The sequence below is a fragment of the Ursus americanus genome, chromosome 35 (assembly GCF_024610735.1).
Source record: "Ursus americanus isolate L20-20 chromosome 35, mUrsAme1.1.p, whole genome shotgun sequence".
NCBI classification, from domain to species: Eukaryota; Metazoa; Chordata; class Mammalia; order Carnivora; family Ursidae; genus Ursus; species Ursus americanus.
The window spans coordinates 11,350,332-11,366,320 of NC_142161.1; the positions used below are offsets into that span (position 1 = coordinate 11,350,332).

General features: G+C 36.5%; 1 protein-coding gene across 11 annotated transcripts in view; it reads right to left on the minus strand.

Moving 5' to 3' along the window:
• The window catches only part of HECTD1 (HECT domain E3 ubiquitin protein ligase 1), an 83,595-nt gene that overhangs the window by 56,704 nt on the left and 10,902 nt on the right, over positions 1 to 15,989 (minus strand). For all 11 annotated transcript variants that reach the window (XM_087859096.1, XM_087859095.1, XM_087859094.1 and 8 more), the window contains exons 3-8: positions 8,507 to 8,741; positions 4,899 to 5,126; positions 3,823 to 4,104; positions 3,456 to 3,726; positions 2,860 to 2,936; positions 2,676 to 2,774 (exon numbers count right to left, since the gene is read on the minus strand). In XM_087859096.1, coding sequence (XP_087715222.1) covers positions 2,676 to 2,774; positions 2,860 to 2,936; positions 3,456 to 3,726; positions 3,823 to 4,104; positions 4,899 to 5,126; positions 8,507 to 8,741 — 1,192 coding nt within the window. The remainder of the gene's footprint in view (positions 1 to 2,675; positions 2,775 to 2,859; positions 2,937 to 3,455; positions 3,727 to 3,822; positions 4,105 to 4,898; positions 5,127 to 8,506; positions 8,742 to 15,989) is intronic.

Sequence of the window (15,989 nt, forward strand, 5' to 3'; positions counted from 1 at the left end):
TTATTTATTAACAACTCAAATTAAGTACGTTTACATGTGAACCTATCATCTTTTCCTTCAAACTCCTACCAATTTTCTTAACACAGAGGAAATAAATAGTGTATGTTTGTGACATGGTAATCGTCTTCCTCATTTACTATATGCTGCCAATTACCAAGTAAAATAAATTCTTCTAGAATGAACTACAAAATCTAAGTCTAAAACACTAATTCACACAGTTTGCCAATTTTAATGGACACTAGACTATCTCCCCAACAGACAGTAAGGTCTTTTTTTTTTTTTTTTTAAAGATTTTATTTATTTATTTGACAGAGAGAGACGGCCAGCGAGAGAGGGAACACAAGCAGGGGGAGTGGGAGAGGAAGAAGCAGACTCCCAGTGGAGGAGCCTGATGTGGGGCTCGATCCCAGAACGCCAGGATCACGCCCTGAGCCGAAGGCAGACGCTTAACGACTGAGCCACCCAGGCGCTCCGACAGTAAGGTCTTTTGAACAGAGAACACATCTCATATTTTTCTTATCAGCCTCAGAGCTGCACTTTTTCTAACTTTGTTTGATGTAATAGATATATCTGACAAATAAGTGAATACATACACACATCTGAGAAGTACAGTACTGGCTAAAAAAAGCCAACTGCTGAATCATAATAATACAGTATTTTATCAAATCTAGGATGCCACAGATTATTAGATATATCATTAAGTACCACTAAGAAAGAAAAAAAATGCCAGTTAAATTTTGTAACATGCTTTCTTATTGCTTGGAATTTCTTTTTAAACTCATTAAAAGAAATTTTTTAAACTTAAGATTTTTTCCCACACATTACAAGGAAAAACATAAGAAAATAGAAATGAACTATAAGGTATTCCATAACTTCACATTCTGAGCACAATTCTTCATAATTAATTGTTTTTTTATTCAAAATCAACAATATTTGTATTTCTACAAACAAAGCTATCGTCTGTGCCATAAAGAGCATTAATGATATGCAGCATTTCTGAGTGCCTCTCTATCAGACAGGATTTTTTATTCCTGTTGCATGAACGGGTAATGATCACTATGCTGCAATTTCTATCTGGTCAATAGCAATTATACAACATTTTCCTGTTTAAGAGATGTCAAAATGTGTATGGACGGTGAAGGGGAGAAGTGGAGGTGTACCTTAGGATCAATTAAAAACAGAAGAATCTATGAAGATTAAAGATAATACATGTTAAATACCTAAGACACTGGCTAGCACAGAGTTTCCGTGCTCAGTGAGTCCTACCTATCCTGTCATTAGTAACAGCAGCTATCGCTCACTGTAGGCTGACATATAATCAAGTCAGGTTAGGGTGAGATACGATTCATTTGGCTTCTTCTCTCCCACCCAAGCACTCATAACTGCAAAACAGTACAGGTCAAAAGAAAATGGTTCAATAAAACTTTTTTTTATCATCCTTAGAAGCATCATTCTCTTTAATAACTAACCAACTGAAATTGACAGAACTTGACCTTGAAGCGAGAACACCTTTCCCAAGTTAGAAAGCTAAGATGTTAATCCAAATTTTCATATACTGTAAAGACAATAATAAAAGCAACCATGTGAGCATCTACGATGTGTTGACTACTATACTATGCATTTTTATGTATTTTTTTCTAATTATAACAATAATCATGCTTGCATAGTATACACATTTAACTTAAAAAACTGCAAATCAAACTGAAGAAGCTTGCCCAAGGCCACACAACCGTCTTGCTAATAAGCTGAGGCTTGAATCCAAGAGTGCCTGACTTAGTAGCAGACTAACATTGCACTGTGCCGAATTACTTCACATTATGAAGATTCTAGAGACCTAAATCATCCACACATTTGGTTCAACCCTTATCACTTGACCTCTCTGAACCGCCTCAATTTCTTTTTTTTTTTTTTTTTTTTAAAGATTTTATTTATTTATGTGACAGAGAGACAGCCAGCGAGAGAGGGAACACAGCAGGGGGAGTGGGAGAGGAAGAAGCAGGCTCATAGCGGAAGAGCCTGATGTGGGACTCGATCCCGGATCGCCAGGATCACGCCCTGAGCCGAAGGCAGATGCTTTAACGACTGCGCTACCCAGGCGCCCCTGAACCGCCTCAATTTCTAACTATAAAAAGAACTTTCCAATGTCCTTTGCTAATCTGAGACTCAAAGATACTATGATTCTTCGGCAAATAAATTATTTGCTTTAATGATAAATAAAAACAACACAAACATGTACAAAATTATTTGGTGCCATCATGCCAAGAGTAAGAAATTGGAAAAATTAAAGTGCTTAGCAACAGGGAATAAATTTGCAGTATATCCACACAGGGCAAGTATACAGATGTAAAAAAGTTATTCAAATACTAACAGGAAGAGGTCTTCAATGTATACTATTAAATGAAAAAAGTAAAGTATAAATTAGTGTATGTAATATGTTACACGTTTTGTATTAGGAAAGGAGGAAGTAAGTATACACATTTCTTTTTGCTTGTTATCTATGTTAAGAAACACTAAAAAGATAAAACATGCTTACCTACAGTGAACAATGGGGAATGGGGTGAATGGAGATGGCACAGAAGCTTGACTTATCAGAATAAAAGCTTTTATATCATTCTAATTTTAGAACCATGTAAATGTTAAATATTAAATTAATAATTCAAAAACCTGGATTTTACCTTTGCTACTTGAGGTCTTCCAAAACATGCAGCGTAATGTAATGATGATGACCTTTGACCCCTATTAACATCAGCACCTCTTTCACAAAGAAATTCTACCTGTAAAATTATGAAGAATCATAAAGTTGCCTTATTAATAGTTCTATCTTTGATTTAAAACAGTAGCTTTTATTTATTAGCTTACCATTTCCTGAGTTCCAAAAGCAGAGGCCCAGTTTAATAGTGTCTGACCCACATCATCCATAAAATTTACTTCAAAGGCTGGAAGTTTGAAGGAGAAAAATTAATTTTTAAAAATCTAACAAAATAATACTGAACTTTTCTACAGTGGGAACCATTTAAAGACTGTTATTAATAATCACTAAATACAGAGTCAATTTTAAACATTTAGGTCAACTCTGCAGTAGTAAATAATCCATCAACAAATTCTGCTAAGAAAAGGTATTCTAAAATTTTTAAATCACTGAGGATTCACAAGGCTTTAAGCCTTAAAAATAAACATAAAATAAGAGAAAAAACCAACTAAATATATAACACAATTCAACAGGGTACTAGTTTCCTTTATTCATTTCATTTACCCATTTAACAGGCATTTACTCAGGTCTTACCATGCACCAGGCTGATAATTATAGACATGGGGAGAGGAGAGGAAAGATAGAGGTTGGCCATTCTATTCTCTGGCAAAACTAAAAATACTGTCTAAAATCTAGAAACTAGAAATTGCCTATATAATTCCTATCTCACAGTTTTCTTTTTATATTTTAAAAAATATTTTCCGACCTCCGGTGTCAATTGCATCTATAAGTGCATCGGTATCTTTACTTCGAATACAGTCTATAAGCTGCCGATGTGAGCGCTCCCCAGAGCTATCCAATCTCCGAAGTCCTGGGATTCTGCCCGTAGATCCAGCACTAGACTTTGGCAAAGCTTTTCGTCCTTCAAATAATAGCACCAAGAGAAGGTCGACCAAACGCATGGTATCAAGCACACATCGTTCATCACCCTGCAATGCACTTTCAATTGAATCTGGAAGTTCCGACCTCAGGAGATCCTAGAAAGGGAATGGGAGAAATGTTTAATATATTTGCATTACACAAAAATACTTTTACTGAAAGATTAAAAATCAAAGATTCAAAAACACTCTTACGTGTGTGACTACTGGAGAGCCTCTGCAAAGTGTTGAGAGCAGACTTACAATTGTTGACACCTGGTTACTCAATTTGGAATCTGCAGCTGTGGAAGGCGCTCCTGTAGTGCTGCGACCTGGTTTGCAAGCTGATGATGGCCCTGATACAGTACCACCAGCGGCAGCCATGCGAGATAACAGCTCCTCAGTTAATCCATGCTTGGCTAACGGAGCTGGGTCAACACCACGACGGGTAAATCGGTCAGCTAGTGAGGCAAAACACCGCAGGGCTCCATCTGAAACCTAATGATATCAAGAACATGCATATGGATAAAATTCACCTAAAAAGGACTAGGGGCTGGTACTGCTAATTTCATTACTGAGATAACAAGAAAGGCAGCTATAGCAAAGATTTAAGGCATACCACCTGTCTAGATTTTAATCCTGGCTCCACATTCTCCTAACTCTATGACCCAAGGATATCACCTAACCGCTCAATGCCTCAGTTCCCTTAGCTGTAAAATGGGGATAATAGTACCTATAATTCACTGTCCAAGCTTAAGATAATATATGTAAAGAAACTAGATGGACAGTAAAAGCTCAATAAATGTTAACTATTATTACGAACAACTCTGCCAAAATAATCTATGGATATCAACTAAATATAATTAACAACAGAATGGTAAACAGGCATTTAAAAGTCAAGTTTTATTTTCTAAAGTATGTTAATTCAAAAAAAAAACTTTACACATAAAAGATTTTAAATACTGTGTTATTTTACTTCAGTGAGAAGTATCCTTTTAAGTCAACAAAATTGTGCTGAGTCAACAAACCACACTGAGTATAATGCAGCTTTAAAAATTACGTATTTCTGAAATATTTAAATTTTAAAAATAAACATATCACTTTTATAATTTAAAATGTTTCACTGCCAAAACAAAAAAGATCGCCATATAGAAATATGAAATGAGAAAAAGAGAAAATGGAATTACCTCTAGTTCATCAAGTGAAAAGTTCAAATAACAGTGTATCAAAGTGATAAATAAGGGACACTATAAAATCACTTTTTGAATACGAAGTATGCAACCATGATTTACCTGATGATCTTCATGTTTTAATAAACTAGACAGAGATTCCACACAAATTTCTAAAGAAGAATCTTGAGGTTCCATTTTGCCACACAGTCTTGATACCACAGCCATGGCAGAGTGCAACGTATCTTTATGAACCAAGTGTCCACTGTCACGAATGAAGGTAAGCACACAATTCAAGCCACCAGCCTCAAAGACTGCTCCTGACTCACGAGTACATATCAGTTCTAACACCTAAAATAGTAAATCAAAATTAACAAAAGAATACAAAGTCCAATTTTAATTTTCTAGCATCACAGAAAACAATGTGCCCTCCAAATTTATTCGCAGCCACATTTTAAAAAGTAAATTAATTTGAATATTATATTTAATATGTATTATATTTAACTTGGCCCAATACATGTAAGGCATCATCATTTCAATGTTACCAATGTTAAAAACTGATGTATTTTACATTCTCTAATGTATTTTTTTTAACTTTATTTTTTTTAATTATTTTTTTAGGGACACCTGGGTGGCTCAGCCAGTTAAGCAGCTGCCTCTGGCTCAGGTCAAGATCCTAGGTCCTGGGATCAAGTCCCTGCACTGGGCTCCTTGCTCAGTGAGGAGTCTGCCTCTCCCTCTGCCTGCCACTCCCCCCGCTCGTGCTCACACTCTCTCTGATTAAAAATATATATTTATATTTATTTTGGAGAGACAGGGAGAGCATAAGCAGCGGGGAGCAGAGGAGAGAGAGAATCCCAAGCAGACTCCACACTGAGTGCGGAGCTCCACACAGGAATTGATCCCATGACCATGAGTTCACGACCTGAGCCGCAATCAAGAGTCAGATGCTGAACCAACTGAGCCATCCAGGCGCCCCATATTCTTTTAAGTCTTCAAATTCCCAAGTATATTTTATACTTATTTCACTCTGGGGTAGCCACATTTGAAACATCCTATATGGCTACCATATCAAACAGTGTCGGTTCAGATGGTGAAGCCTGCATGGCAAGTTAAGCAACTAAAATAACTTGGCAAAAGTTTACAAAGGTCCTACACATTAAATAAATAAATAAATAAATAAATGCTTCCTATTACATTACTCATCATCCTCACACTTACTCTATGAACGACAAAACATGAAAAATTAACTTTCAGGGGGCCTGGGTCCTGGGATCAAGCCCCGCATCAGGCTCCCTGCTCCAAGGGGAGCCTGCTTCTCCCTCTCCCTCTGCCTGCCCTCCCCCATGCTTATGCGCACGCATGCTCGGTCAAATAAATAAAATGTTTTAAAAATTAACTTTCATTTTCCAGATTATGTTAATATTTAAGGAGTTTGGGTAGAACTAAAGAGTTAACAGGATCCACAGATTTTTATAGGCATACCAGAAGATTTAGAGTTTATTCTTTAAGCTAGAAAAATGTTTTAAGCAGAAAAATAATATGATTAGATTTCCAGTTAATAACTCAGAATGGGGCATAAGGGAGAGTATAGATGCAAATGCAAAAAAAAATTCAAGCATTAATATTCAAGAGAGGATGAGAGCTTAACTAAGGCAATAACAACAGAGACAAACAAAAGGAAATAAAACTAGAAAATCAGCTCATCATTAATTACATGTGTGAAGTGGAAAAAAGCACAGGTTTCTGCCTAGAGTGGGTAATTTGATGACAATTATCAAAATAACTGTATCTCTAGTAAAAGATCATGAATTCAGACAGCTAGTTGGAGTTGTCCAACAAGCCTTTGAATATGGAGTCTAGAACTCAAGAGAAAGGTCAGGTCTAGAGATAAAAACATGAGGGCCATATTCAAATGAACAGTACTGATGCTGATAGACTATATTATCTAGGCAAAGTTACAGTTTATAAAAAAAGAAACTTAGAAAATACTACCATTTAAGAATAAATTAATAACAATAATCTTCAAAGAAAAGAGAAAAAGGGAGAGCAGGGTGTAAAAGACAAGAAAGAATTTAAAATAATATGAGTCAATGAATACACAATGCAGTAAAATCATAGTCCCAGAAGAAACATGAATATGATCAAGAGAGTAAGACAGAGGGGCACCTGGGTAGCTCAGTCGTTTGGGTGTCCAACTCTTGATTTCAAATCAGGTCACGAGCTCAGGGTTGAGATCGAGCCCTGAGTCAGGCTCCATACTGAGTGTGGAGTCTGCCTGAGATTCTCTCCTTCTGCTCCTCCTCCCCCACCCCCAACAGCCAGTAGCACATCTGTGCTCTCTAAAATTAATTAATTAAATTTTAAAAAGAGAGAATAAGAGAAAAAAGTTCTAAACAGGAAAATAGATACCTCTTTGTCTGAATCTAGAGACAGAAATAAATCTACAGACACAGAAGCAGAAAATCAAGACATTAACACTTGTAACAGCAGCTCTCAAAGTGTGGGGAAGACATTTTCAAAGATCCTTGAAGTGAAAACTTTTTTCATAATACCAATACCATGACAGTAATTATCTTTTTCATTCTCATTCTCTCAGGAGTGTAGGGTGGAATTTCTGAAAAGCTGTATGTGATACAGCAACGGACTGAATGCAGAAGTAGATATGAGGATCCGCCTGACTTCTACTAAGCCAGACATTATTAAAGAGACATTCAAAAATGCTTAACAATGTTACTGCTCTCATTAACGTTCTATTTGCTAAAGAAATAATTTTTTCAGTAAAAATGTATGTTAACACATGAGTTTGTTATTTTCAGATAAATATGTTCTAAATTTCTGTTTTAATACCTAATATAGTAAAGATAAATAGATATAGCCTATATAAACAAGGCTCTTCAAGGGCCCCTCAATAATAAGACCTGTAAACGGATCCTGAGACAGAAAGTTTGAAAACTGCTGACCCAGAGCATCAAGAATCTTAACAAGAATGATACAGGAATCATAAACAAAAAGTCATGTAAAGTCTAAATGTGTTCATCAAGTATGCTAATAAACTACTGACCCAGCACTGGTGCTTTCAAAGTCACATAAAGTTTATAGTTAGTCTCACCAGGATTAAAACAAAACAGCTCCTCTAAAGGAAGTACAAAAAAATAGTTAAATCCATGGGCCCTCGAACCAGACTTCCTAATTTCAAACTCCTAATTTTCCAACTCTGGCACTGCCACAAACTACTTGTATCACCACCAACCAAGTTACTTAACCTCAGTATGCTTGAATTTTTTCCGAATAAAAAATAGAAATGCTGATATTAGCAGCACCTACCTCATATAAAGTTGTCATGAAGACTGAGCTAAAACATGTAAAGTGTTTAGTCTAATGCCTGACTCTAATAATCAGTATTAGTTGTTGTGGTTGTTGTCATAACTATTTTCATACAAAATCATTTTGGCTAAGAATAGGGATAACCTCTCTAAAAAGCTACCAGAAACCCAAGAGCCAGCACAAAAGAGCATTATCAGTAACCTACAATTTTCCTTTGAAGATAAGATTTCTTTTCCCAAGCTATACAGGATCCTATTTGGTGCCACAAAGACTATGACTTCCACTGTTGTCAACCACTCTCAATAAAGTAAGAATAATGAAAGAATTTTCTTTTTTTAGCAAAATATATTTTTTATTCTCTAGTGATCTTCAAATGGGCCAGTAAATACTTAATTAAGACTTACCTTTACACATTGTTCAGCTAAGTCTCTGCTAGTCCTGTTATTAAGTTCGACCACAACTAAACGATTACAAAGTGCTTTTATAGCTCCATCAACCCCAACAATCCTTCGGGTGCATTCTGCAGATACATCCAGATAGTATGTGATGGCACGGGCTGTCACCTCTAACACATTGTCTGGAGCACTTTCATCAAGAAAAATTTTGCAGAGGGCTGGTAAGAAAGTGCGAGGAGGACATCTGTAGTGAAAGAAATCATATTATACCTAGGATTACTGAATTCTTCACAACAAAATATTAACAAAATCATAAATAAAAACTGTAACATAATACATCACATTCAATACTGCGTCTGCATGTATATAAAGTAGTATTTCTCAAATTGCTTGTTTCCAGAACAATACTCACATGCTAATTTTATCATTGCTGAAAATATCAAGTTATCAACAGTTTACGGTAGCAACATTAACTTGAAACCATGTTAAAAAAAAATTTCCTATTCAATACACAGCTCAAACATCAGCTGCTCTGTAAAACCCTCCCTAACCTGCCCAAATCGCTAAGTGGTACTTTCATGTTCCTAAAACTTCATATAAACAGTGCCCACATTATGTAATCTATCACTTTATTTCCTTATTTACATTAAAAGGTCCTGAAGGCCAGGGACATTGTTCAATTAATGTTTTATTAGAACCAGTGCTGATCTGGGGTTTAACAGATAAGGATAAAACATAACAACAACTTTGTAACCTCTGTGGTCCTGTTTCCTCATTTGTAAAGCATAGATAATATCTAAAAAATAACAACTTTATATGGGTGATATGAAAATTAAATAAAATTATATATATTAAACACTTAGCTCCATACGCTGGAACCATATTGAACTAATTAACTTTAGTTCTCCTTTCCTCCTGTGAATAGTCTAATGCCTGCTATATAATCAAAAGCAGAATTTTTGAGGTACCAATATCCTCTATATTTTATCAACACTTAAAATATGAAAGACTATGATTTACATTTAGTAGAAATCTCAGTTGTATGACATCAAATACATTATTCTAACTTCTCTGCACAAACTAAGCTTTAAATGGGCTACAGATAACACAAAAGGTAGTACTCTAAACGTTTTAGTGGAATTATTTTTCCTTCATATTTTAGCCTGTGTATATCTTTAGTAGCTTTTTAACAATATCTGTGTTTTGGGATACCTGGGTGGCTCAGTTAAGCGTCTGCCTTCTCTCGCCCTCTAACCACCCCCCCAACACTCACACACTCTCTCACATAAATAACTAAATCTTAAAAAAAAAAAAAAAAAGCAGCCACCATTATAATATAAACAGGTAATACCTTAAAACAGTCTCTTCAGTTGTTGATTAGGGAGGTTTTTTTTCCCCTTATCTTTTTTTTTTAAGATTTTATTTATCTATGTATCTATCTATTTACTTCTTTGACACAGAGAAGAGAAGAGAACACAGAAGCAGGAGAAGCAGCAGGCAGAAGAGAGGAAGAAGCAGACTCCCTGCTGAGCATGGAGCCTGACCCGAGCTAGATCCCAGAACCCTGGGATCATGACCTGTGTCAAAGTCAGACACTTAACCAACTGAGCCATCCAGGCATCCTGACAGAGGATTTCTTTTTCTCTTTTCCCTTCCTTCCTTCCTCCCTCCCTTCCTTTCTTTCTTTTTTGACAGAGAGAGCACAAGCAGGGGGAGCAGCAGGCAGAGAGAGGAGGGGAAGCAGACTCCCTGCTGAGCAGGGAGCCCAATGTGGGACTCAATTCCAGAACCATCAGGACCTCAGCCGAAAGCAGACACTTAACTGACTGAGCCACCCGGGCATCCCAATAGAGAATTTCTTAATATCATTTTCAAAGAAACCCTATGTTGATAGATAATCAACTCGGTCTTTGAATTCAACCTGAGCTTTACGGTTATTCAACAGCACTTACCTACCTTCTTCAACCAAGACCCTCAAAAATCCCTTGCTTCCCCCCACCCCAGGCTACCACTACAGCCACGACCTTCCCTAGGTCTGAATCCATGTCAACAGGCAGTAACTAAGAAACAAGGTTTATATAATCAAGGAAACTAATGTCATTATAAATCTGTAATCGACAACCTTAAATGAGCACAATGTCCAATAATTCTGCTACATTTCTTCCAAAATCTACAATGAGTATTTCACACCTTTTAATTTTCTCTTGGCTTTGTGACTCCCTTGGTTTTCTATCTAGCCTTGGTCTTCAACTCCCTGCTTTTCTCTCTCTAGTTGGTCTCATCTATTCCCTTTGTTCATACATCATGGATGTAAATCTCACCCATATACCATGAAAACTCCCAAAATGTTACCTCTAACCCAGACCAACTAACTGACAATCACTATCTCCACTCAGAATTATCACAGGCACTTTAAAAAGAACATATATAAGTACCTCCTTAAGAAGCCTGCACATAAACCAACTCATTACCCATTCCCAGTTATGTTCCCTTTGGGTGGTTTCAGAGCACTCAGTGAAATCCATCTAGCAAAAGCATCTATCAAGCTACATTATATTTTCCCATTTACCTGCCTTATCCATGAAAACATGAGCTACTAGAGAGCAGGGTCTGTGCCTTATCTGTTTTCCTACAACCAGACCCAGACTTCTTATCTAGTGGATACTCAAATATTTGATGAATATATGAAATACATATGATATACACATAAATACATGAATATAATGAAAATAATTCCTGTCTCAAGAAATTCAGTTTAATAGGGAGAAAGATAATGTAATCAAGGAAAAATAAATAAGTATAATAAAAACCTCAAAGAAGTAGGTCCATAAAAAGTTCTGAGAGGCAAAATTCAACTTAGGGGATTTGGGGAAAAGAAGACACCACAAAAAAGGAAGACTTTTCAGTTAAATCAAGGTATTCTTTAGAGAGTTATTGCAAGGATTTGAGATAATGATTATAAAATGTGTAGTACAGGGATCAAAACATAAAAAATGCTTGATAAACACATGGCAGAAGATGGTTAAGCCGACAAGCCATTATATTCCAAGCCATTATATTCCAAGTAAGGAGAATAACATGTGCAAAGGATGGAGAATTGAAGAATTACGTGATGCTGCAGACTGTATTTTTCAACAATATCCACAACATTATCTCCCATTCCACATACCCACATATATATATGTATATATATATATGCATTTTTAAAGATTTACTTATTTATTTTAGGGGGGAGGGGCAGACAGAGAGAGAATCCTCAAGTAGATTCCTCACTGAGCACAGGGCCAACTTGGGGCTTGATCCCTGGACCCTGAGATCATGACCTGTGCTGAAATCAAAAGTCAATCACTCAACCGACAGAGCCACCAAGGCACCCCCTCCATATATTCTTTTTCATGTGACTCTGATACTCATTCCCATTGAGAGGGCCTATGTTTCCACTACTTGAATCTGGGCAGCTTTATGAGTACAGTAAAAGTGACGGCTCTGTGACTTCTAAAGCCGAACCAGGGGGCGCCTGGGAGGCGCAGTCGTTAAGCATCTGCCTTTGGCCCAGGGCGTGATCCCGGTGCTCTGGCACTGAGCCCCACATCAGGCTCCTCCATTAGGAGCCTGCTTCTTCCTCTCCTGCTCCCCCTGCTTGTGTTCCCTCTCTTGCTGGCTGTCTCTCTCTGTCAAACAAATAAATAAATAAATGAAATAAAATAAATAAATAAATAAATAAATAAATAAATAAATAAATAAATAAAATAAAGCTGAGCCAACAAAAGCTTCTATTGGATTCTCTTGGGACTCTGGATTTTTGCAACACAACCACCACACTGTGAAGAAGCCCAAGGAGCCATATTACAAGGCGTTCCAATTAAAAACCAAGGAAAGGTCCTAACTAAAAGCCAGTATCAAGGGCATGTGAGAGACCAAGTCATCAGATGATTCTAGTATATCACCTAGTGCATCACCATCAAGCTTTTGTTACTGATAAGTGAGATCATACTACAAATAGTATCCTATAATCTGCTTATTTCTTTGATAATGCTATGACCACCTTCCCACATTAATATAAACAGACCTAGCTCAATCCTTCTAATGTCAATATAACATCCAATATATTGAAGAGCCATACATAATCACTACTGAGGTGGTTTCCTGATTTTTACTATTTGAAATAGTGCTGCAGTGAACAATCTTGGAGGTATATCTTTACATGCCTGTATCAGTACAGCTGACCACTGGGTCTGAACTGTGCAGGTCCATTTATACATGGGTTTTTTGTTTTGTTTTGGTTTTTTATAAATAAATAAATAAATAAATAAATAAATAAATAAATAAATAAATAAATATTTTAAATAAATAACAGTACCTGTTTATTCTATCAGTAAGGCTTCTGGTCAACAGGAAGATACTAAGTACTTAAGCTTCTGGGGAGTCAAAAGTTATACACAGATTTCTGATTGCAAATTTAAATAGAAACTTGAAGGCCATCTAGGTGACTCAGTTAGTTAAGCATCCAACTCTTAATTTCAGCTCAGGTCATGATGTCGGGGTCATGAGATCAAGCCCCTTGTCAAGGAGTGCTGGGTGTAGATCCTGCTTAAGGTTCTCTTTTTCCCTCTTCTCTGCCCTTCCCAGCCCCCTGTATGCATGCTCTATCTAAAAAAAAATTAAATAAGTAAATAAATAAATAAGTTGAAACAAACAAAAGTATAATCCCACCAGAAGCATTTTAGAATTCCTATATTCCTACCGCTAAACCACACAAAATGCTACCACCTTTAAACTTTTGCTAAACTGATAAACATTTAAAGACTTTATTTCATAAAATTTGGCTGGCCATGACAGAATTAATAAACTTTTACTTTTTTAAAAAACTATTTTATTTATTTATTTGAGAGCATGAGTGAGCATGAGTCGGGGGGGGGGGCGTAAGGGAGAAGCAGGCTCCCCACTGACAGGGAGCCTGGCTCAGGGCTTGATCCCAGAATCCTGGGATCACGGCCTGAACCAAAGGTAGACACCCCACTGACTGAGCCACCCAAGTGCCCTAAGAACTAATAAACTTTTAAAATTAAAGACAGAATTACTCAAACCCCCACCAAGAAAATACAAAAGAACCTAAAGCTGTATTCATACACACACGAACACTTCAGACTATAGAGAGTCTCTAATTAGAATCACAAAAAATTTACTCCAAAATAAATTCAATCATTCATATCTTCTTTCTGTATTTCTAATACAGACCTTATTTCTGTATGAACACATACTGGAGGCAGATACAAAACCATGCTGGGTATATATTAACATCATTTTAAACTCTCCATTCCATTTTCCCTTAAAAAATAAAAATCCAGATTTACTAACCTACTCATTCATTCCTCCAGGATTGAAAACTTACAACATTATTTTCAATTAGATTTTCCTACAATGAACTCTAGAGTTCAAAACAATCAAAAACCACAAGGTCCTCTATCAAAAACAATACCATTTTGAAGATGGTTATAAGAGACTACATTCAAACACATTGGGTGAGACTACAAAAAGTAATTTTCAAACAGATTAAGGAAACTTTGATCTCCTCTTACATGAATTGTCAAGTCAAGGGTTCAGAAAAGGTTATCAGGCAAAAATGTATATACAAGGATGGTCACAGTGACATAAACCATATATCTAATAACAAGGGCACAATTAAGTATATGACACATCCATATGACAGATTATGCAGGTTTTATTGAGGTACTTACTAAAAACATATTATGATACAAATATTGTTTAATAAAGATATTAGGTAAAAGAAAAAAACCATTATGGTGTTCATCGTGTTAAAATACGAAGAGAAAAAAACTAGAGGAAAAAGTTAAAATGGCTTATTACTAGATAGTGTACTTACAGGTAATTTCTCTAAAAACTTCTCTAAAGTTTTCTGATTTTTCCAAATTTCTGAAACAAGTGTATTTTGCAATCCCAGGAAATAAATTTAAAGTTTGGGGCAAGTCAACTACAGTAAGTTTATTACAGCCTATTTCTCCCAATGATTACAACCAAAAACCTTGGACAAAACAAAAAAGCAACTATCTGAGGACCCTGAAACGTACACAGTAGGTGGATTGGGGAAGGAAGTCAAAACTTAAATAAGGACCCATGATGGAAGTGAGTTTCAGGGGCTTTTTTTCTTTCCTCTTTTTTTTCCTGGTTTGACCCCTTGATGGGTCCAATCTCCAAACTACGTAGCAGGAACACAGAACATAAACTCAGAGAGAACCAAGAAAGAGGGTCTCTGTGAGCCAGAGAGTGTGGGGAGAAATTCCTGGGGCTTCTTATTCCCTGCCTGGCCCCAAGGCAAGGCTCACAGAGTTAAGCCTCATTACTAAACCCTGAGTGACACTTGCACAGGGCAGCAGAGATGGCATGAACATCTAAGGTGCTGGAGAGAAGTGGGAACTAAGAAAAGGAGCCCCTACGGTCAAAAGAGCATGAGAAGAATCCTGTTATCTTCTCTTTTTCTCTCACTACTTTCACCTTAAGGGCAGTTTAGTCTAGTCTAGTCCAAGCACAAGGGGTGAGAAGAGGAGAGGGGAGGTGGGTGGGAAGAAGTCTAGCTATAATATCAAGAAAGCCCCAGTTTTCTAGCTACAATACTAGTAAAAAGGGCTCCAGGTAGCCAAAAGATACAGGGGAAATCTCCGAAAAGAAAGAGCAAAAAAAGGATCCCAAAACAAGTCCTAAACTCGCCTACCAAACTGCACTGTGGAGGACAGAGCTGAAAAACAGCAGCAAAGACTTTGACAACTGAACTATGATATAATTCATCACCCAAGTCCCAGATTACACTCTGAATAACACATATACAGAACAGACCCAAATACCATGACAAAAGCTATGAAATCACTAACATTGGAACCACCACCCACAGAGGGTAAGGCAGAACTTGCAATCTAAATCTACTGCATTTGAGAGTCATCTATGTTGCTGCAGCAATAGACTACATTTAAGAAGCTGGACTCAAAATACTACACAATGTATAGGAGATTCTACTTATACAACATTCTGGTAAAGTCAAAACAATAGCATCAGAGAGCAGGCCACTCACTAGTTGTCAAGCACTGGAATTGGGGAAGGATTTAACTTCAAAGAGAAAGCTCTAGGGAATGTTTTGGGATGATGGAACTGTGCTGAATTTCAATTGTGGTGGTGATTACATGACCCTGCATCTGTCAAAACTCAGAACTTTACTGTGTGTAATTTAAATAAATTTAAGAAAAAAATGAGTATCATGCATATCATAATCACTGCCCTCCCTGAATAGTGCTAAAAGTATACATCCATGGCACAAAAGTTTATTTATAACTGAAGAGGTTTTCAAACTTTAAAATTTGCTAGATTTATCTCTTACATTATGGGCAGAAATTATTTTTATATAATTAAACCTAGTACCATACTATAACAATTTATAGACCTAAAAATAGCTTAATTAGGAAATATTAAGATTACCCCATCT